The 20,674-nt window shown below is 44.9% G+C and overlaps 2 protein-coding genes and 1 long non-coding RNA gene across 3 annotated transcripts in view; 1 reads left to right on the top strand and 2 right to left on the bottom strand.

The window, feature by feature from the left end:
- The window catches only part of LOC116093217, a 949-nt gene extending 119 nt beyond the window's left edge, over positions 1-830 (top strand). Inside the window, exon 2 of the long non-coding RNA XR_004119665.1 lies at positions 105-830. This is a non-coding gene — a long non-coding RNA (uncharacterized LOC116093217). The remainder of the gene's footprint in view (positions 1-104) is intronic.
- The window catches only part of Ints3 (integrator complex subunit 3), a 42,573-nt gene extending 38,768 nt beyond the window's left edge, over positions 1-3,805 (bottom strand). The window contains exon 1 of the mRNA XM_031374615.1: positions 2,980-3,805. Coding sequence (XP_031230475.1) covers positions 2,980-3,126 — 147 coding nt within the window. The 5' untranslated portion in view covers positions 3,127-3,805. The remainder of the gene's footprint in view (positions 1-2,979) is intronic.
- LOC116093216 lies at positions 3,457-3,965 on the bottom strand. The gene has a single exon (XM_031374616.1). The coding sequence runs from the start codon at positions 3,876-3,878 to the stop codon at positions 3,510-3,512; it is 369 nt and encodes a 122-aa protein (XP_031230476.1). The 5' UTR covers positions 3,879-3,965; the 3' UTR covers positions 3,457-3,509.
- Positions 3,966-20,674: the final 16,709 nt, after the last annotated feature.

A 20,674-nucleotide genomic window follows, 5' to 3' on the forward strand; every position in this document is an offset into this window, starting at 1 on the left:
TGTTCCTTCATATGCATCTACCTTTCCAGGACTTCTTGCTGGGCGGTACTTTGTCTTGAGATGATGATAACCTTTAGGGTGCACACTTCTTATTTTCCTATCAGACTCAACGGGTTTTAAACGCAGAGAGGCAAAAAAGCAGACCTATTTTCCTGGAAAACAGATAGGCCTATGACAGAAAATTACCAAGTGAGAACGAGCAGAGGCCAGTTGGTCAACAACAGGTGTTGATAACTTCTGCGTGCAAAGATCTTCAGGGAGGCACAGAGGAAGAAGAGGCCAGTAAGCCTTGCCCTTACACACTATGGTCTAGTGGGATAACATAACCACACCCATGGGGGGCGGAATAGTGTAGCAAGACTTGCTGGAAAATGAAGATGCAAAGGACAAAGGGCAAAGTGGAGTGTGGAAGGGGGAACTTGGGACTCCCTGGAAGCATCCACACCATCAAAGAAACAAGACAGAAACAAACAGCCCCTCCCCTTTCTCCCTAGGAAGTTGAAAGTTCATTCTCAGAGTCTAAAAAGGCAAGAGTTTAAGGCTTCTGATTTCTCTTGTGATCTTTTCCAGCCACATCACTCACTGTCCAGAAAAGGATGCTGTACTGTATCCTATGGTACAAACTAAATCAGGGATTTAGATAGGATTCTATAGGAATGGAGATAGGAATCAACAGACTGTCATCCAACCCTGGAACCCTTTGTCTTTCAGATGCTCTGATGGGAGGACCAGAGACAGGCAGCTACCTACTGACTTTTTACCCTCTCAGAGCTCTGGTGTGAAAATACCAGGCTCAACACTTGACAGTTAAAGTGGTCACAGTTAAGTTCCAGATGTAACTGGAAAGTGGTGGTGCACACCTTTAATCCCAGCACTTGGGAGGCAGAGATGGATCTCTGAGTTAGAGGCCTGGTCTACAGAGTGAGTTCCAGGACAGCCAGGGCTACACAGAGAAACCCTGTCTTTTAAAAAAAAAAAAAAAGAGGGAAGGAAAGTAAGTTTCACACTAGGCAGACTACATATTCAGATACTATCTCAAAAATAAACGGGGCTGCGGAGAGAGGCTCAGCAGGTGAAGAGTTTCACTGTACAAACATGGCAGCCCAAGTTCAATTTGCAGAGCCTGCAAAAAAATTGGAAGGAGAGAATAACTCCATAAAGCTAATTCTCTCACCTCTACGTACATTTCAGAATGTGCATCCCACATACATATATCACTCACACACACACACACACACAAAATCTTAATTGAAACAGGAAAAAAACTGTAGCTGGGGTAGGGCATGGTGACAGAATGGTCGTGGACCTACAATCAGCCTGCCTCAGCCTCTTTGGAGTACTGGGATTACAGACCTGTGCCTGGGCCACCATGCCTGGTTTACAAGTAAGCTTTACATTTCTAATTATGCCTGCCTTAGTTCATTAGAAGAAAGGAGGAGGAGGAGCAGGAGGAACAGAAATAGGAAACTTTCCTAAACACATATAGAATTATCCAGTGAAAACATAACTCACTTTCCAGCCAGCCAGACGTCTGCTGGTGGATAAACCACAAAGTTGCTATAAGGCCACTTTGATTCACGTTCACTTCTTTCTTTTGAGACAGGGTCTCTCTTTGTAGTCCTGGCTGTCCTAAAGCTTGCTACGTACACCAAGCTGGCCTTGAACTCAGAGATACTCCTCTGCCTCAAGTACAGGGCCATAAAGTCTATTTTTGTGTGTATGTGTGCCACCATCTTGTGATCTACAGTATTTTCTTTTTCTGTGTCTTTTGTTTCTGGTGGCAAGATCTAGGTAATGATGCCCCAGCTAGCCTAGAACTCACTACATACTCACCATTCATATTCTCTCTCCCTCTCTGTCCTCCCCCCCATTTTCCTGATTCAACCTTCCAAGTGCTAGGATTACAGACCTGAACCACCACACAAGGCAATCTAACAATTTTTTCAACTCTGAGTTTACCTGCCTACCCTAGCATGTGATAAAGGACTATGACATTAGTGTCAGGCTAATGGCCTGTGAGGAGACAGGGCCTGTTCATTTCCTCCCCTTATCCTTGGGTAATCACTGAACTGAATGCATTAGGCTTTCCAAACAGTTCAACAATCATGCCTCAGTCTGTCACACATCCTAAGTAGTCCTCCTGTGTGGAAGTGTGGAAGGGGCTACACTGATCATCTCTAGTTAATCAAGCACAAGGTGAGAACAAGCAAAGGAAGGGAAGGGTCAAGCCTCCTCACTCATGTTCTCTGTGTGTGTGTCTGTCTGTCCTTTGGTTTTTCGAGGCTGGGTTTCTCTCTGTAGCCCTGGCTGTCCTAGAACTCACTTTGTAGACCAGGCTGGCCTCGAACTCACAGAGATCCACTTGCCTCTGCTTCCCGGATCTCTCCTTAGTGTATGTATGTATGTACTCTCTGGTTCTAAGAAAAGCAGTCCCCTGTATACTGGCTCACCCCACTGCTATGACTGATATTACCAAACTAGATACTACTTACTTGTAAGTCTTCACTCACTCTATAAATGCTCGGTTAAAATCACTGACAACTGTCTGTATCCACACACAGTCAATGATACCATCTAAGAAGAGGGGCCAAGTCTGTAGGAAGTTGCCAATCCTCAGACACCTGCCTGTAAACACATATATACTTTTCAACTTAACACTCTCAAATACGGTGGAGATTTTAGATAGCTATTGGTGTGTATGTGGGAAGAAATGAAAATAACTTTAGTCAATATGGATGCTACATCCCTCTGTAACCAACACCCCTCACACCCATTTTCTTAATAGCGGCAGCTGTTACTAGGGCAACCTGTCCAGGAAATTGACCCACACATCTTCCTCCAGGAGTAGGAAGCAAGAGCAATATTTCTGCCTTAGAAAAAAAACTTGGAAGGCCTCTTCTCCCCACCCCCACCCCATATCCGATCCAGCATCCCACCTCAACCCAATTCCTTACTCCCTTCCCCACCCCCCACACCTACCTCCTCTAACTCATCCTTGGCATCCAAACTGGTTGAAAGTAGCAGCCTCCCCCCTCCTGGGGCTCCTGCTCCCGCTCCTCCTCCTCCACCTCCCGCTGCTCCTGATGAAGCAGCTGCTACGGTCCCTTTTCCCTTCTGTAACTCCATGGCTGCAGCCAGGAGACCGGAAGAGGTCAAGGGAGTAGACGGGTGTTAAGTCCTAGAAACGGAGAACTCTGGCTTGCCAAGGACGAGGAGCAAGAGGAACAAGTGGGAGAGGCCGACAGGCCTGGCTTTCCACACTCCTGCCTCCTCTCCTGCGGAGGGGGAAGGCGCGGGTTCTCTAGATGCTCCTGCTGGAGTAGCCGTGCTGGGGCAAAGCTTTAGCGCAGAAGTATGGTAGACTAAGGGTCTTGTGCCCTGCAAGGAGGTGGGCAAGGCTGCCACCCTTGCAGAAGTGGAGGGGGAAACCCTCTGGCTTCTTATCCTGAAAGGAGGGGAAACCCTAAGTTTCTGCCTCTCGAGGTGTGGGAAGGAGTTCTGGCCCTGAATTAGGGGTGGGAAACCTTCCCGGCGGGATTGGGAAACGCGGTTCCTTGGAATCCGGCACCTAGCGGGTGAGGATGCGGCAGGAGCGCTATGGGAGGACCAGCTTCTCCCCACACCACACAGAGGCGGCCATGGTGGAAGGGCGGGGGAGGCTGAGAGTGCCCGAGCGGGCAGAGTCGTCGCCGGCGCCGGAAGTGAGCAGTCGCGGTCCCGGGCGTCCGCCAATAGCGGCTTCCGCGGTGGCGCCAGGTCTCTAAGGAGTAAGCCGCCGCCGACGGACTGGCCTTTTCCCGGGCTGCCAATTGTAGGGAGAAGAATTGAGTCTGGTCTGACGGGCAACAAGTGTGCCCAATCGCATCCTTCCTCGGCATCTGGAGGCGGGACGGGAGGGACGGAGCGGGTGCTAAGAGCAGGGCGATCCGGAACAAGCCGGGCTGCGCCTGCGCGCGCCAACGCGCATGCGCGACGTTTGCCTCCTGCCCCACTCCCTACAGGTGTTCGGAACGTTGTCCTTGGGTAGTCTGGGAGGCTGGAAACCGAGCTGGTCCGTGGCAGTTCAGGAAAAGGAGCCCCAGCCTTTCCGCAGTCACTTAGCAAACGCCCTCAGGGTCTGAAGCTACTTCCTGCACTACGAATGCTACACGCGGCCGAGTGTATGAGCTCTTGGGTGTGTAAATTAAAGAATTTGAAAACAACAACAAAAAAGTGCACGGATTCACTAGTGCAAACCAAATAATTAGAGTCGTACCAGCACTAGCTTTAACACAATTTACTAAGTGATTGGACTTCGTCGTCTTTTGAGGTGACAAATGTCACCGAAGCATATTGTATTTACACACAATCCACTGAGAGTGTTGCGGTTTGTTGTGATCATAGTTAAGGCTTGATTGTATGAGAGTGCGTCTCAACAGAAGTTTTCGGTTTTAGGCATGTGAACCGATTGCTGTACACAGCTCTAAGGTGGGTGTGGTGGTACATGCTTGCAATCCTAGCACTTAGAAAGCTGGGTCATCAAATTCATGCTCCTCTTCCCTCCCCCATTCGTAGATATAGTCCTATTTTCCTGCATTATCCATTTTCAAGGCCAGTGGGCAGGTAAATTGTTAACAATGTCCTTGGAAGAATTCCAAGTTCCATAGCCACTGTTTTGGGAGTGAAGCACTCTTGAACCCCTGCTGGCCTCACTTTTGTGGCATTCCTTCTGCTTCGGCCTCACAGGGACTTCTGTATCCTAATTAGGACTGGCGCTCTCCAAATCCACTTCCGGTGTTCTACCCTCTTCCCGAGTAAGCTTTGAATTACTTCTAGGTGTAAAGGACTGATTCAACCTCTGAACTACAAACAAGTCAATGGCTTACTATACTTGGGACACATGTATTGGATGGAAAAAGAAAAAAGAAAGAAAGGAAGAAAGGAAAAAAGATGTATAATACTGCATATTGTTTCCATTTTTTGAAGTGTGCTGGGATTGTTTGTGGTACTGATAATTGAACCCAGGGATTCAAAATAGGTAAATGCCCTGCCAGTGAACTTCCATGTGCTTTTTTAATTTTTAAAATTAATTAATTTTTGAGACACTTGTTCCTATGTAGGTAAGGATGACTTTCAGTTCCTGATCCTCTCAAGAGTTAGGACTGCATGTATGCACCACCACAACTTGTGCCTCATAGCATCTTTAAATAAGCACTATATAGAACTTAGTGTAGTCGGGGCTGGTGATGGGGTGCTTGCCTTCCATCTGCTAAGCTGTGCAAACCCCAGCACCCTCAAGTGGATAATAAGCACCATGCAGATTTTTAAATGTGTGCCTTTTTTAACAAGAGAGAGAGAGAGTTGGGGGGGGTGAGGCGAGTAGATCTCCGAATTCAAGGCAAGCCAGCCTGGTCTACAGAGTGAATTCCAGGACAGCCAGGGCTACACAGAGAAACCCTGTCTCGAACCCCCCCCCCCAAAAAAAAGGGTTTTTTGTAGGAAAGTTTGCTTCCCTTCACTGTACTTTGGTCAGGAAATAAACTACAGTTCTTACATACATATTAATTAAAACAACTGAATTACCAAAGGCTTGCTGCATGCAGAAACACTATGTGTTTTTAATTCAATTACAGCAGAGTAAGTGCTATCTTCTTTACAGATGGCAGAGCTGAGAAACAAACAAGCTCAAGGCAGCTCATTCCTGTAATCCTAAATTTAAGAGGTAAGACAAGACTGCTGAAAATTCAAGGCCAGACTGGATTACATTGTGAGTTCAAGAACAGTCTCATAAAAAAATTTAGAAAAGCTGGGCAGTGGTGGCACACCTCTTTAATCCCAGCACTTGGGAGGCAGAGGCCAGCATGGTCTACAGAGTGAGTTCCAGAACAGCCAGGGCTATACAGAGAAACCCTGTCTTGAAAAAAACAAAAAAAAAGAAAGAAAGAAAGAAAGAAAGAAAGAAAGAAAAATTAAAAAAAAAGAAAGAGGAGTGGATTGCTGGAGAGATGGCACAATGTAAAAATTGTTTGTCCTGAAGTTTGGGGAGTAGGCTTTAGGTCTCCAGAGCTCATATGTAAAAACCAGGTAGAGGGCTAGAGAGATGGATGTCTCATCAGTTAAGAGCACTGACTGCTCTTCTAGAGGTCCTGAATTCAATTCCCAGCAACCACATGGTGGCTCACAACCATCTGTAACAGGATCTGATGCCCTCTTCTAGTGTGTCTGAAGACAGCTACTTATATATAATAAATAAATAAATCTTTAAAAAAACAAAAAAACGGTAGAAGAGTGCTAGTCATCTAGAATCACAGCATACAATAGACAGAGGCAGGAACTCTGAGAGTTCAAAGCCAGCCTGGTCCACATACTGCATTCCAGTCCAGCCAGGGCTACCAAAAACAACAAAAGAAGAAAATAGAATGGTGATTAGGGTAGTTTTTAATTATATATATATATATATATATATATATATATATATATATATATATATATGGGGTGTGTGTGTGTGTGTGTGTGTGTGTGTGTGAATACCTGAACAACCATGTGTTCACTCAAATGTGTTTGGTGTTATTCCTTAGGGCTAATCCACATTGTGTTTTGTATTATTGTTGTTGTTTGTTTTGTGTTTTAGTTTGGTTTTTGTTTTGTGGAAACCTAGGGCTTGTGTTTCGGCTAGGGCAGCTGACCAGCAGGCCCAGGGATTTATCAACCTCCACCTCTCTAGCACTGCATCACAAGCTTCTTACCCTGCCCCATTTATAACACAGGAGCTAGTGATCAAACTCAGATACTCATTCCTGCACAGTAGCCAACTGAGTTCTCTCTCTAACATTTGTTATTTTATGTAATGTATTGTTGCTTGCACTCCAGAGGCAAAGGCAAGCAGATCTCTGAGTTCAATGCCAGGTTGATGTATAGAGCAAGTTCCAGGACAATCAGGGTTACACAAAGAAACCCTATCTCAAAAAACAAAACAACAACAAAACAAAAAAAACCTTTCTGCTTTAGCCTTCTAAATGTGGGGGTTAGAGGTTGATTCTACCATTTTTAAGTATATTTATTTATGTATCTATTTTATTTTATTTTGTTTTCTTTGAGACAGGGTTTCTTTGTATACCCTGGCTGTCTTGGAACTCACTCTGTAGACCAGGCTAGACATTCTAAGAGGTAATGGAAGATAATTCAGTTATTCTTATGCTATTACAGTAGAGTTAATGACATGTGTTTTTCTGGAGGGAACTACTGGGAATCAAACCTAGGGCTTCTTCACCCAGAACCTAGGGCTTCTTCACCCAGGCAAGGCAATCACTTCCTCTACCACTGAGCCCTATTCTTGGTCCTTGTTTTACTTTTTTTATTTATTTTATGTGTATGAGTACACTGTAGTTGTACAGATGGCCATGAGCCATCATGTGTGTGACTGCTGGGAATTGAACTCAGGTCCTCTGCTGCCCTGCTTGCTCCAGCCTCGCTCCAGCGTAATTCACTGTAGCTGTCTTCAGACGCACCAGAAGAGAGTGTCAGATCTCATTATGGGTAGTTGTGAGCCACCATGTGTTTGCTGGAATCTGAACTCAGGACCTTCAAAAGAGCAGTCAGTGGTGCTCTTACCCACTGAGCCATCTCACCAGCCCCCCTTGTTTTACTTTTATTTTGAGGCAGACCTCATTATTTTCCCTATCTTGGCCAGAATTATCTGTAGCCCAGGTAGGCATACAAACACCAAATTATAGAGAAACAAAACATAGGAAAATTAAAGAATAAATAAGCTGGGCAGTGGTGGCACACGCCTTTAATCTCAGCACTTGGGAGGCAGAAGACCAAGTTGGCCTCAAATTCAGAGGTAACTGCCTCTGCCTCCCAAGTTCTGGGATTAAAAATGTGTGCCACCACACTGGTTTAAGAGTTTTTTGGGGTCTACAGAGTGAGGTCCAGGACAGCCAAGGCTACACAGAGAAACCCTGTCTTGGAAAAAAAAAATGATGTTTGCGGGGCAGTGGTGGTGCACACCTTTAATCCCAGCACTTGGGAGGCAGAGGCAGGTGGATTTCTGAGTTCGAGGCTAGCCTGGTCTACAGAGTGAGTTCCAGGACAGCCAGGGCAATACAGAGAAACCCTGTCTCAAAAAAACAAAAAAACAACAACAAAAAAAAGTTTTTTGGTTTGGTTTGGTTTGGTTGGTTTGTTTTCAAGACAAGGTTCCTCTGTATAGCCCTGGTTGTCTTGGAACTCACTCTGTAGTCCAGGCTGGCCTGGAACTCAGAAATCCTCCTGCCTCTGCCTCCAAGTGCTGGGATTAAAGGCATGTGCCACCACTGCCCGGCTTAAGAGTTGTTTTTTTTTTGTTTGTTTGTTTGTTTTTTTTTTTTTTGTTTTTTCGAGACAGGGTTTCTCTGTATAGCTCTGGCTGTCCTGGAACTCACTCTGTAGACCAGGCTAGCCTGGAACTCAGAAATCCTCCTGCCTCTGCCTCCCAAGTGCTGGGATTAAAGGCGTGCGCCACCACCGCCCAGTGACAAGAGTTATTTTTTATAAACAAAAAGATTTCTTCCAGAGGAACTCTTAAGGATTGCAGTATCTACTTAAGGAAGAAGATCCTAGTTACTGCTGTTTAAAAATAGCATGATGCTTGCACAGAGCCATTACCATCATGAAACAAAACAAACAAAAAACAGGACATGATAGAGCACACAATTTGGCATCGGGGGACCAGAAGTTCAAGGCCATCCTTAGCTACAAAGTTGCAAAGCAACTAGGGGCTTGAGTCCTTTGTCACAAACAAACAAAACCATGCTCTTATAACTTGAAACTTCTGGAAATTTCCAATATAACCTAGAAAACCACAGCTATTTCCTTTGGTTTGTTTTCTTGGCTAGTTATGTAGCCTGAGGATGACCTTGAACTTCTGATCCATCACCCCCCAAGTGTCAGGATTAGAGTGTGCCACAGCACCCAGCTTTTTCATAGCTGTTTTACAAAGGGCTTAAGACCCGATTGTACTATTGAACTACACAACCTCTGCATTATCTCCTAAGTCTAGATTTTAAAGTCATTCCTCTCACTGAAAGTTACAACCATGAATGATTTTGTGCCTTCATCTCTGTTTTTCTTTTCTTTTTCCTAGCTTTTCTTACTTTCTTTCCTTCTCTTCTCTTTTCCTCCTGCTTCTTCCTTCTCCCTGTATCCCAGACTGGCTTTGAAACTCCATGTCTAGCCAAAGATGACCATTGGTCTGTGCTGTCAGAGCACCACCCCTGCCTGGTGCTGGCTAACACTTTTATTTACTGCTTAGAATGTATATATATATGTGTGTGTGCATGTGTGATGCCCACATAGGACAGCACATGTGTGGAGCTCAGAGGACAACGTTTTGAGGGTCAGTTTTCCTTGACCTTGCTTTGAGGCCAGGTCTCCCTTGTTTCTCCTGCTGACACTGTATGTGCCAAGTCAGCTGGCCTGTGAGTTTCCAGCCAATTCTACTGTTTCATCCTTCTATCTTACTGTAGGATTGCTGTGTGTGCTAGGCCACTGTACCCAACATTTTATGTGTGTTTTGCAGATCAAACATGGGTGATATGCTTATAGGGCAAATTCTTTCACACTCTGAGCCATCTCCTGAGCCCTAGGATTTTTACTTCTGTAAGACACTGTGCTAGTTAGTGAGAAATGCAAAAGTAGCTTTTATTCACCTGTAGTAATTGTCTCTGAGGCTTACTGCCTCTGTCTCCAACCTAGGCCAAGTCCTGGAAGCTTCTAACCTCTCTACAATCTAATCTAAGACTAGAATGTTTTCAGCCTCTGAAACTTACTGCTGAATAAGCTCACCTAGGCCTAGTTCTTTCTGACCTCTGGCTGGCTAGTTCAACTCAGCTCAAATTCCTCTCCCAGATGACTTATTTAATCTGACTTTTCTCTCAGCCTCTGAATTCCTCTGCTTGGCCTCAAACTAACTCTAGCAATCTTTTCTGATCTTCTTTCATTCTCTTGCTTGTTTTCTCTTAAATGTGTCTCTGTAAAACTGCCTCCTTCTCTGTCTCTGACTACTCTACTCTACTCTCTACTCTACTCTGACTGCTCTACTCTACCTCTCTACTCTACTGCCCTGTCTCCAGGAATTCCACTGCATTCCTGTACTGTCTCTTCCTTAAGTAGCTTCCCTTTTCTCTCTTCTTGTGAGACTTGGGTGTATCCTAGTCGGTTAAATCTGCCTCTGATTCGTTACTTTTCCTGTTACTCAACTAGACATCACTTTCAAACATGGGTACTTCCTTCTACAAACTAATTTTATCTTCATTGTTTGGGATTAAAGGGGAATACTAAGGATGTGTCTATATTCCAGCCAGAGGGGATAAAGGTGTGTGCTAAGGGCTGAGCCACACCATAACTAGAAACAGGTTTAAATATCCTGTAACAGAGAAGTGGTGCCAATATTCATAATACCTCTATATTTAGGACTATTTATTTATTTTCACAAAATGTAGAGATGAGGGGCTAGGGAAATGATTCGATCCACAGAGGTTCTTGCTGCCAAGCCTGACAATCTAGTTTCTACTCCTGGAACTTATATGGTGGAAGGAGAGAACCAATCTTGATTTCTATAAGCATCCATATACACACTAAAATACAGTTAAAACTGAAAAATCTTTGTAGGGCTGGAGAGATGGCTAAGTGGTTAAGAGCCTTTTCTGCTCTTTCAGATGACTGGAGTTTGGTTATGGTGAAGTTCAAAAGCACCTGTAACTCCAGCTCCAGGGAAATCAGTTGCCTCTGGTAGCTGTGCGTTTGTGCACATATCCTCATGCAGACAAACCATGTCTTAATTACTTTCATTTAGTGCTGTGATAAGACATCATGAACAGGGCTACTTATAAGAGAAAGCACTTAATTTGGGGATCATGGTTCCCAAGGGTTAGGCTCCACGATAGTCATCATAGGGAGGAGTTTGGCAGTAGTAGGCATGCAAACCTGAACAGTAGCTGAGTCCTTCAATCTGATCCACAAGGCAGAGTGAGACAGCTAACCGGGAATGGCATAGGCATTAAACCCCAAAGCCCAACCCTCCAATAAGGCCACATCTTTTTACATCCTTCCTAAACACTTCCATTAACTGGGGATCAAGCATTCAAATATATAAGCCTCTATGGGGGTTATTCTTATTCAAATGATAACACATATACATAATTAAAAATAATAAAAACAAATCTTAAGGGGCTAGAGAGGTGGCTCAGTGGTTAAGAGCACTGACTGCTCTTCCAAAGGTCCTGAGTTCAATTCCCAGCAACCACATGATGGCTCACAACCATCTGTACAGCTACAATGTACTCATATACATAAAGTAAATAAATAAATATTAAAAAACAAATCTTAAAATATATTTTAAAGAGAAATGAATAGTTATTTATCTTTTTTTGGTTTGTTTTCAAGACAGGGTTTTACTATAGGAACTCACTATATAGACCAGGCTGGCCTAGAACTCACAAAGATCTGCTTGCCTCTGCATGTACCAGTATGCCTGGGTGAGATGAAGTTTTATGAGAACATATTTTAGTATTGTGTGGCTTGACTAGAGAGCCAGACCAAGAGAGAGCTGTGCTGTGGCTGAAAGACACATTCAGAGTAGGAACTGCCAGGCTGTCCCCAAGAGAAGGGAAGACAGCCTGGTCACAGAGGGAAGCTTGGGTTTTATAGGGTGGTTTTAGTCTGGCAGGAGACTGTTGGGAGAGCAGTAAGGAAAAGGAACTGAGGCAGGCAAAAGGGACTGCAATAAACCAAATTTTACGAGAGGTGGGGGATGGAACCTGCCTCAGTATAGGATGTCCTGCTGTTCTTCTTGAGAATATTCCCAAGAAGTATTCTTGAGAGTATCCATCTTGCTGTCTTATGTGACCCAATTTTGGGCCACCCCAACAAGTCTAACATTATGCACGATGTGTAGAGGTACATACCTTTAATCCCAGCACTTTAGAAGCAGAGGCAGAGGCAGGCAGATCTCCCTGAGTTCAAGGCCAGCAAGGTGAATTCCAGGATGGCCAGGGCTACATATGAGATACTGTCTTGAGAAAACAAACAAACAAAAAATAAAAACACAATGATAGTAAGCGTGTATACTTCACCTCTAAGCCTTCAACGGTATCAATTGGAAATTAATAATACTGCCTTAGTCTCTGTTCTATTGCTGGGAAGAGAAACTATGACCAACACAATTCTTAGAAGAGAAAATACTTAATGGCCTCTTGTTTACAGTTGCAGAGGTTTAGTCCATTATCAATACAAGAAAGCATGGCAGCACTCAGGCAGACACTGGAGCAATAGCTGAGAACTCCATCCTGGTCCACTGGTAGAGAGACAAGAGACTGCGTCTGATGTGAGCTTTTCAGAACTCAAAGCCCTCCCCCAGTGACATCCCACAAGACCGTACCTTCTAATTATTAGAATACTCTCAAATAGCGCTATTCCCTGATGACTAAGCACCCAAATATCTGACCCTCTGGGGGGCTGTTCTGATTCAAACCACCGTACTGCCTACTTTGTATGTACAAGTGCTCTAAGTAACAATTTATGGGGTACATTGGGAGAGAAGTAGGAATGTATCCACATTTAAATGGTACTTTGGTTTAATTTTGCCTGCTGGGAATTGGTGGGCTGAGACGTGACAAGCTGACCCGATCACAGGACAAACAATAACCAACAGAGACCATCTACTGTCCAAAGCAGTAAACTAAGGGAATAGCATCAATCCAAAGGTTTGCCACAGTTACTAGGAGATATACTTGGGGCTGAAAGGTGGCGCAGGAGTTAAGAGTGGATAGTGGCCTGGTGTTAGTGGCGCACACCTTTAGTCCCAGCACTTGAGAGGCAGAGGCAGGTGGATTTCTGAGTTCGAGGCCAGCCTGGTCTACAGTGTGAGTTCCAGGACAGCCTCGGTTACCCAGAGAAACCCTGTCTTGAAAAATCAAAAACAAAAAAACAAAAAAACCCAAACAAAAACATAAATAAATAAACAAATAAAATCTTTTAAAAGATATACTCAATTGTAGAATATTTTCCCTCTCTCTTTCTTCCTTTCTTTCTTCCTTCCTTTGTTCTTCTAGACAGGGTTTCCCTGTGTATCCTTGGCTGTCCTGCAGCTGGATCTATAGACGGGGCTAGCTTTGAGCTTACAGAGACCCCCCTTTCTCTGCCTCCTAAGTGCTGGGATTAAAGGTTTGTGCCACTACTACCTGGCTAATTGTAGAATTATTTTACACACACACACTTTTTTTTTTAAATGAGTCCAGGCAGTGATGACACACACCTTTAATCCTAGCACTCAGGAGGCAAAAGCAGGTAGATCTCTGAGTTTGAGGCCAGCCTGGTTTATAGAACAAGTTCCAGAACAGCCAGGGCTACACAGAGAAACCCTATCTCGAAAAACAAAAATAAACAAAAAAACCCAAACCCAAAAAATGTTTTTATACGTATGCCTTAATGTATATCTATGCACCACACGTGCACAACGTCCTTGGAAGCTAAAAGACTTCCTGGATCTGGAGTTACAACTGCCACGTGGGTGCTTGGGACTGAAACCTGGTCCTCTGCAAGAGCAGCAAGTTCTCTTAACCATGGAGCCATCTCTCCAGCCCAATGCCTCTCACTGGAACCAGTGTGTGTGGAACGAGAGTAGGTGAGACTTTTTTCTCTAACAATGGGCTGGAAGCAAGTGTGACAGAGGTTAAGCAAGTCACTTCCTGTCACCTCTTCCCTCTTTTCCTTGTGGAATGAAATCTGAGCCAGGTACAGGACCAAAAGAAGGGAAAACGGGAGGGATGTGAGGAAGGAAAAAACCTTCACTTTGGACCTAGATTGCCTTTCCTGCTGACTGTCAGTCAGAAAATTTCACCATAGCTAATAAAGTCAAATCTGTCCACAGAGACAATGAACTGTTTTTTGTTTTTGCTATTAAATCTCAAACGAGGATGTTAAAATCAGCAAACCATGCTTCCTCACTCAGGATCAGAATGTTAGTAAGCTTGAGCTTTGCTGTAGTGCCAGTCCTCTCACCCCTAAATCTAAACTGTACCCCGTAAAGTGTTCTATTGTTCTTAGTGTTCTATTGCTATGAAGAGACACCGCAACCATAGCAACTCCTAGGGAAAAAAAACAGTATTTATTTCGGGCTTGGTTACAGTTCAGAGGGTTATTAGCTCATTACCATCATGGCAGGGAGCATGGTGGCATGCACACAGACATGGTGCTGGAGAAGTGGCTGAGACTTCTACATCTGGGGCTGGGGGGGAGCAGGAAGAGGAAGACATTGGGTCTGGCTTGAACATTTGAACCTCAATGCCTGCCCCCAGTGACTCATTTCCTCTCTATGACTCCAACAAGGTCACACCTCCTAATCCTTCTTAAATCACTCTCTGATGAGTAAGCAAGCACCCAGATATATGAGCCTATGGGGCCACTCTTTGTTAAACCACCAAAACCACCTACCTAACAATTGTTTTACAAAAGAAATTTCTTCAGGCTAGAGAGATGGCTCAGTGGTTAAGAGCACTGACTGCTCTTCCAGAGGTCCTGAGTTCAAATCCCAGCAACCACATGGTGGCTCATAACCATCTGTAATGAGATCTGATGTCCTCTTCTGATGTGTCTGAAGACAGCTACAGTGTACTTACATATAATTAATAAATACATACGTACATACATACATACATACATAAATATGTTAAGCATCCACTCTAGCACAGAACCACATCCTCAGGCCCAGAATTAGTTTGTGGTCTTTGCACATGTGTTCAAGGCATACAGTGTTAGCAGAGGTTGACATCAAGTGTCCTACTCCATTACTGTTGTGATCATAAAAAGAGCTAAAAGAATATATTTTGGTGACGTGTAGGGGGTGGGGGTTGCCTCTTCGGGCCCATGCCGAGGCATCCCCTCCCCCTGAGGGACCAGACACACACCTGAATAGTATAGAATAGAGTTTATTTAGGGCATGGGGAGGGGAGTTAAGAGGGTACCAGAGGCAGAGCAAGGCAGAGAGAAGGAGAGAGTAGAGAAATAGGGGCTGGCCATGAGAGAGAGAGAGGGAAGGGAATGGGGAGAGACGGGGAACAAAGGGGCAAGAGGCAAGGGAGAGAAGCAGAAGTAGGAGAGCCAGGAATGGGACAAGCAGCACACCTTTTATAGGGCCAGGCCTACCTGGCCATTGCCAGGTAACCATGGGGAGGAGCATACCTGGCTGCTGCCAGGTATCTGTGGGGGTGGAGTTTATACAGAATGTTAGCAATTACTGTCCCTTTTTGCAGCTTTGGCTAAATTGTGTGGTCAGTGAGCCTCTCTCTAACCCCATTACTGTATTCGCAGATGAGTGCTGTGACTAGAGGCTTTCAGGGAGGGCCCAGTGCCTTCTCAGCACTCTACTCACCAAGCTTTCTCTCCAGAGCTCAGAATAATTATTTAAAGAAAAAGAAAAACGGGGCAGAGACTGTGGTACAGTTAGTAGAATGCTTGCCTAGAAGGCACAAAGCCCTGGGTTCTGTCCTCTGCATGATACAAGCTGGTGAGATGGTACACATCTGTAATCCCAGCATTTGAGAGGGATTGAGACTGGGGCATCAGAAGTCGACGGCCATCTTAGGCTACATGAAATCTTGTCTCTAACCCAAGTAAAATAATTTAAAATAAATCGGGCTGGCAAGATGGCTCAGTGGGTAAGTGCACTGACTGCTCTTCCACCATCCATGTGACTCACAACCATCTGTAATGAGATCTGACGCCCTCTTCTGGTGGTCTGAAGACAGCTACAGTGTATTATACCGGAGCAAGCAGGCAGGAGCGAGCAGAGCTGGAGCAAGCAGAGATCCTGAGTTCAATTCCCAGCAGCCACATGAGATGGTTCATGGCCATCTGTACAGCTACAGTGCATTCATACACGTAAAATAAATAAATAAATCTTTAAAAATAAATAAAAATAAATCATATATTTTAACTTTTAACTTTAAATTTTAAGCTTTACCTAATCTTTAAACTGTGTTGTAAGTTAGATTGAGTAATGTGTGTATATGTGTCATATTCTATATATATAGCCATTATTTCATTTATTTTTATTTATTTATTTATTTATTTTGGTTTTTCAAGACAGGGTTTCTCTGTATAGCCTTGGCTGTCCTGGAACTCACTCTGTAGACCAGGCTGGCCTCGAACTCAGAAATCTGCCTGCCTCTGCCTCCCAAGTGCTGGTGTGCGCCACCACTGCCCGGTTTATTTTTATTTTTAAAAGAGATTTCTTACTCTTACTCTCTTGTCTCTCTTACTCTTGCTTCCCGCTTGCCCCTTCTCTCCACATGGCCATGGCCGGTCTCTACTTCTCTACTCTCTCCCTCTCTCTGCCTTTCTCTGCCTCTACTACCCTCTCCCTTCCCCTCCCTATGTCCTGAATAAACTCTATTCTATACTTAAAAAAAAAAAAGTGATTTCTTTAGTTCTATTTTATGTGCATTGGTGTTTTGCCTGCATGTATGTCTGTGTGAGAGTGTTGGACCCCCAGAGCTGTTATTACAGGCAGTTGTGAGCTGCTACGTTGGTGCTGTGAACTCAACCCAGGTTTTCTGGAAGAGCAGCCAGTGAGCCATCTCTCCAGTCCTGCCTTTTTATTTATTTATTTTTTATTTTTTACTTTTTGGTGACAAGGTTTCTCAGTGTAGCCCTGGCTATCCTGGAACTCACTCTGTAGACCAGGCGTGACCTATGACCCAGAGATCTGCCTGCCTCTGCCTCTCAAGTGCTGAGTGCTGAGATTAGAAACCTGGGCCACCACCACCTGGCTGTTTGTAAAAATAGCCAACGGCAACCTCACACCTGTATGTCTTGAGTCACCAGATTGCATATGCTCCTTTTCCTTTTTATAATTTTACTTAATAAACTCACTAACTTTGCTTCCCTTTGACTTATCCTGAAATTCTTTCCTGTGGAGTAGTTAAGAATCCAGCTTTAACTGAATGGAGGTCCCTAAAGGGGAAAGAAATCCTGGTGTTAGTGACAGACCAGGGCTTTGTCCTCCAGCAAATGTAGTCTCACACCTTCCTGAACCTCCTTACCCCATTTTGTGCATCACCAAATTTATCAGCAATCCAATCCTTCATCTTAGTTGTGTTCCAACCCAGAGAGATTACATCTTCTTGAAAGGCAATTTTTAATGGTTAATTTAAAAATATTGTCTGCAACTTAATTTACAAACGACTTCAAGGCTGCAAAATTGGTCTCTGCCATTAATTAGATTTCACAGATCCGTCCTTAAAGGTATAAATTATTTTGCAGAAATATTACTAAACGTACCACTATGAAAATTTACCCGAGCTCTTTGACATAGAGAACACAGCCGCTGGGAGTAGGGGAGGATATTTGTCTGCTTATGTCAGCTCTGTTTTTTCCAGGTCCTGGCCTTGCTGGAGCTGTGGGTCCTCCTACCCACAGCTGGACCTCAGCTGGGCCTTCCTACTCGCAGTTGGGTGGCTTGCTTGGTCTTCTCTCCCCTTTCAAGGACGTCACGTGATCCGATGAGATAGTGTATGTGAAAGCCTTTGTCAACTGTAACGCTTAGCTGGAGGCCAATTGTTGCTTTTGTTATTACACAAACCACACTCCAGGGAAACCCTTCTGGCCTTCTCCACCCCTCCTCCTAACCCACTGGGCTGGACAGCCCAGGAAACAGTGAGGCTAGACAGCCCCTCCCACTTGGGCGGGAGCCCCCCTGCTTGGAGGAGGGGCGGTTTTGCTTCCCCTCCCGCCACCCTTCCCTTCGGTAATGGTTTTCCCAGTTCTTCCTGGCTTCTGGGGCCTAACTCCGGAAGGAAATCTCCTCAGTTCCAGTGAAAGTTCTGGGGTTGCAGAAATCATCTACTCCTTTGGCGTCTCCTCTGGGCCCCCTCCCAGTCCCCTCCCCTCCTAGTGCCCGCTGGAGCCTGGCTGCCCCGGAAGGATCTGACCCGCAATTTCCTAGAATTGTCTTGCTGGAGCTCCTCAGTCATCCAGCTCCCCACCCCCTTCCCCACCTCATCCCAGTCTCTCTTCCCCAAAGCCAGTCTCTCTGGATGGTTCATGCCCGAGAATCACCTCATAGGTCCCCATAGCCTCTCTTTAGGGGGCTGTCTACAGTTCCTGGGAGGTGAAATTGGGCTTGGGAGTTAAAATGGCTACAAGGGCCCACAGAAAGTTGAGCGTGCTGTGGTTGCCAGGGCGACCATCTTTCCTTATGCTTCTCCTGAGGTTTTCATCCAAGCACCGAACTCATAAGCGCCCGCGCTCAGTAAATCACATCTGACCTTCAAAGTCACCTTTGGTGTATGGGGGAGTTCTGACGGCCTGGGAGCCCTATCTCTACGACCCTGGTGTTCCACCCTACCTCCAGGTTTACTTGGCTCAGACTCCAGGAAGAGGCCTGGAAAGGTCAGGCAGAGGCCTGTCTGCATTTGATGGATAGTACTGAAGAAATGTCTGGCACTTCCCTGCTCTGTGGGGAAGTGAAGCTACACCTCTCCCCCACATTCTTGCCTGATTGCTTAGGAAGGTGGTAGGTGACTTGGGAAAAAAGGATTCAGACTTTGCTTGCTTATTTATTTATTTGTTTGTTTATTTATTTATTTTTGGCAGGTTATTATGTAGCCCAGACTATCCTCCAAGTTGATAGCTGAAAAAGATTTTCATCTCTCCAGAATGGTGGATTTAGAGGCCTGGATCACCACACTCGACCAACTTATGCAATGTCAGAGTAGGAACCTGGAGCTTCAACATTCTACCAAGTGCAGGGCATTTCCAGCCCTGCTGAGGGGCAGTGAGCAAATTCAGATTTACCTATACCAACATGGGAGAGAGTAAGGAAGAGGAGTGTCCTAATTCCCACATCACAGCTGAGTTTTGAAGGGATCCGTCCCTAAGGGCCAGTCTGATGGCTCAACAGCTAAAGGCTGTTGACAGAAGAGGAGAAAATGAATCCTGAAAGTTGTCTTCCAACCTTCACATATATACTGCTGTGAAGTATGTGAGCCCACCCCTTACAAATGCACACAAAATAAGTAAAAGTCAAAAGGCTCCACGCTGGGCTGGAAAGATAGCTCAGTTGGCTAAGAGGACTGGCTGGGTCTTTAGAGGCTGGGGTTCGATTTCGGGCAGCTCCATGGTGGCCCACAACCATCTGTAACTCCAGTTCCAAGGGATCCACCCTCTTCACGCCAGGCTGGGAAATATAGCTTGGTGGTAGAGTGCTTGCCAAGGGCAAGGCCTAGGGTCTGATATCTTAGCACTGAGAAGCCAGAAAAGGAGAGGGGAACTTACTTCTTGGCTCCGCGGCCTCGGTGATTCAGACAGTACCAATCATGTTCTCCTACTCTATATCGGGTAAAGCAGCAGTGCTTACAATATGATCCCGGGAGACCCAAGAGTTTCAGGGATAGGTGCAATGATGTGATTTCTTTAACACCAATCGTTTCTTTGCGGCCTGTGCTGACTTTTGTATCAGAAAGTGTGCAAACAGTGAGAGTAAGCCTGTGAGTGCCTTTACTTGAATCAAGGCAGTGACCCAAACTAATCACAGTCCCCCATTGAAAAGACCCATTTCTCTTTACAGTGTCCTTGTTGGTGTGAGGAATAGTTCATTCTATAAAATGCCAGCCTTAAAAGCGAAAGGCTGCACTTGTTATCCCAGCATGGGGGAAGTGGGCAGAGACATAGCTCACTGGCCAGCTAGTAGAGCCTAATTGTTAAGCTCCAGGCTAAACACTAGGGAGACTATCACAAACTACTTGGATGGAGGTTCAGTTCCCAGCATCCATATGGTGGCTTACAATCATCTGAAACTCCAGTTTCAATGGATCCGCTGCCCTCTTCTGGCTCTAGGGACACCAGACACACATGTGTGCATAGACATACGAACAGGCAAAACATTCGACATACATAAAATGAAATAAGTCTTAAAAAAAAATTAACTAATTAGGTGGATGGTGTTTCTGAGGGTGACATTAGAGGTTGTCTTCTGGCCTCTGAGCACACATTTATTTAAAATACAAGAGTCAGGTGGTGGTGGCTCACAGCTTTAATCCCAACATTCGGGAGACAGAGGCAGGTGGATCTTTGTGAGTTCCAGGCCAGGCTGGTCTACAGGACAGCCAAGGTTACACAGAGAAACCCTGTCTCAGAAACAAAACAAAACAATAAAGAAATAAACAACTCCAGAAGGTCCTTACTAAAGCTAGGCATGGGGCTTATAATTGCTACACTTGGGAAGCTGAAGGAGGGAGAGGGCCAAGACTTCAAGAGGCTGGGCGTGTCTACAGAGTGATACCCTATCTCAGAACTCAAAACCAAGTCCTTGTAAAATGGTATAATACATTTAACATGTAAAGGGTTTATTATGGAATTAAATATATATGTAAATAAGGACCTGTATTTTCTTTCTAATGACATAGAGAATTTATACAGAGGTTTGTGCATGTTAGGCAAGCCTTCTACCACTGAGATATCTCAATACTTTATTTGAATTTTGTTTGTTTGTTTTTTCCAGAGTGTTTCTCTGTATAGCCCTGGCTCACTTTGTAGACCAGGCTGGCCTCAAACTCAGGAAATCTGCCTGCCTCTGCCTCCCAAGCACTGGGATTAAGGGCATGCGCCACCACCGCCTGGCTTGGATTTTTTTTTTTTTAATTTTTAAAATTTTTAA

The sequence above is a fragment of the Mastomys coucha genome, unplaced genomic scaffold (genome assembly GCF_008632895.1).
Source record: "Mastomys coucha isolate ucsf_1 unplaced genomic scaffold, UCSF_Mcou_1 pScaffold16, whole genome shotgun sequence".
NCBI lineage: Eukaryota > Metazoa > Chordata > Mammalia > Rodentia > Muridae > Mastomys > Mastomys coucha.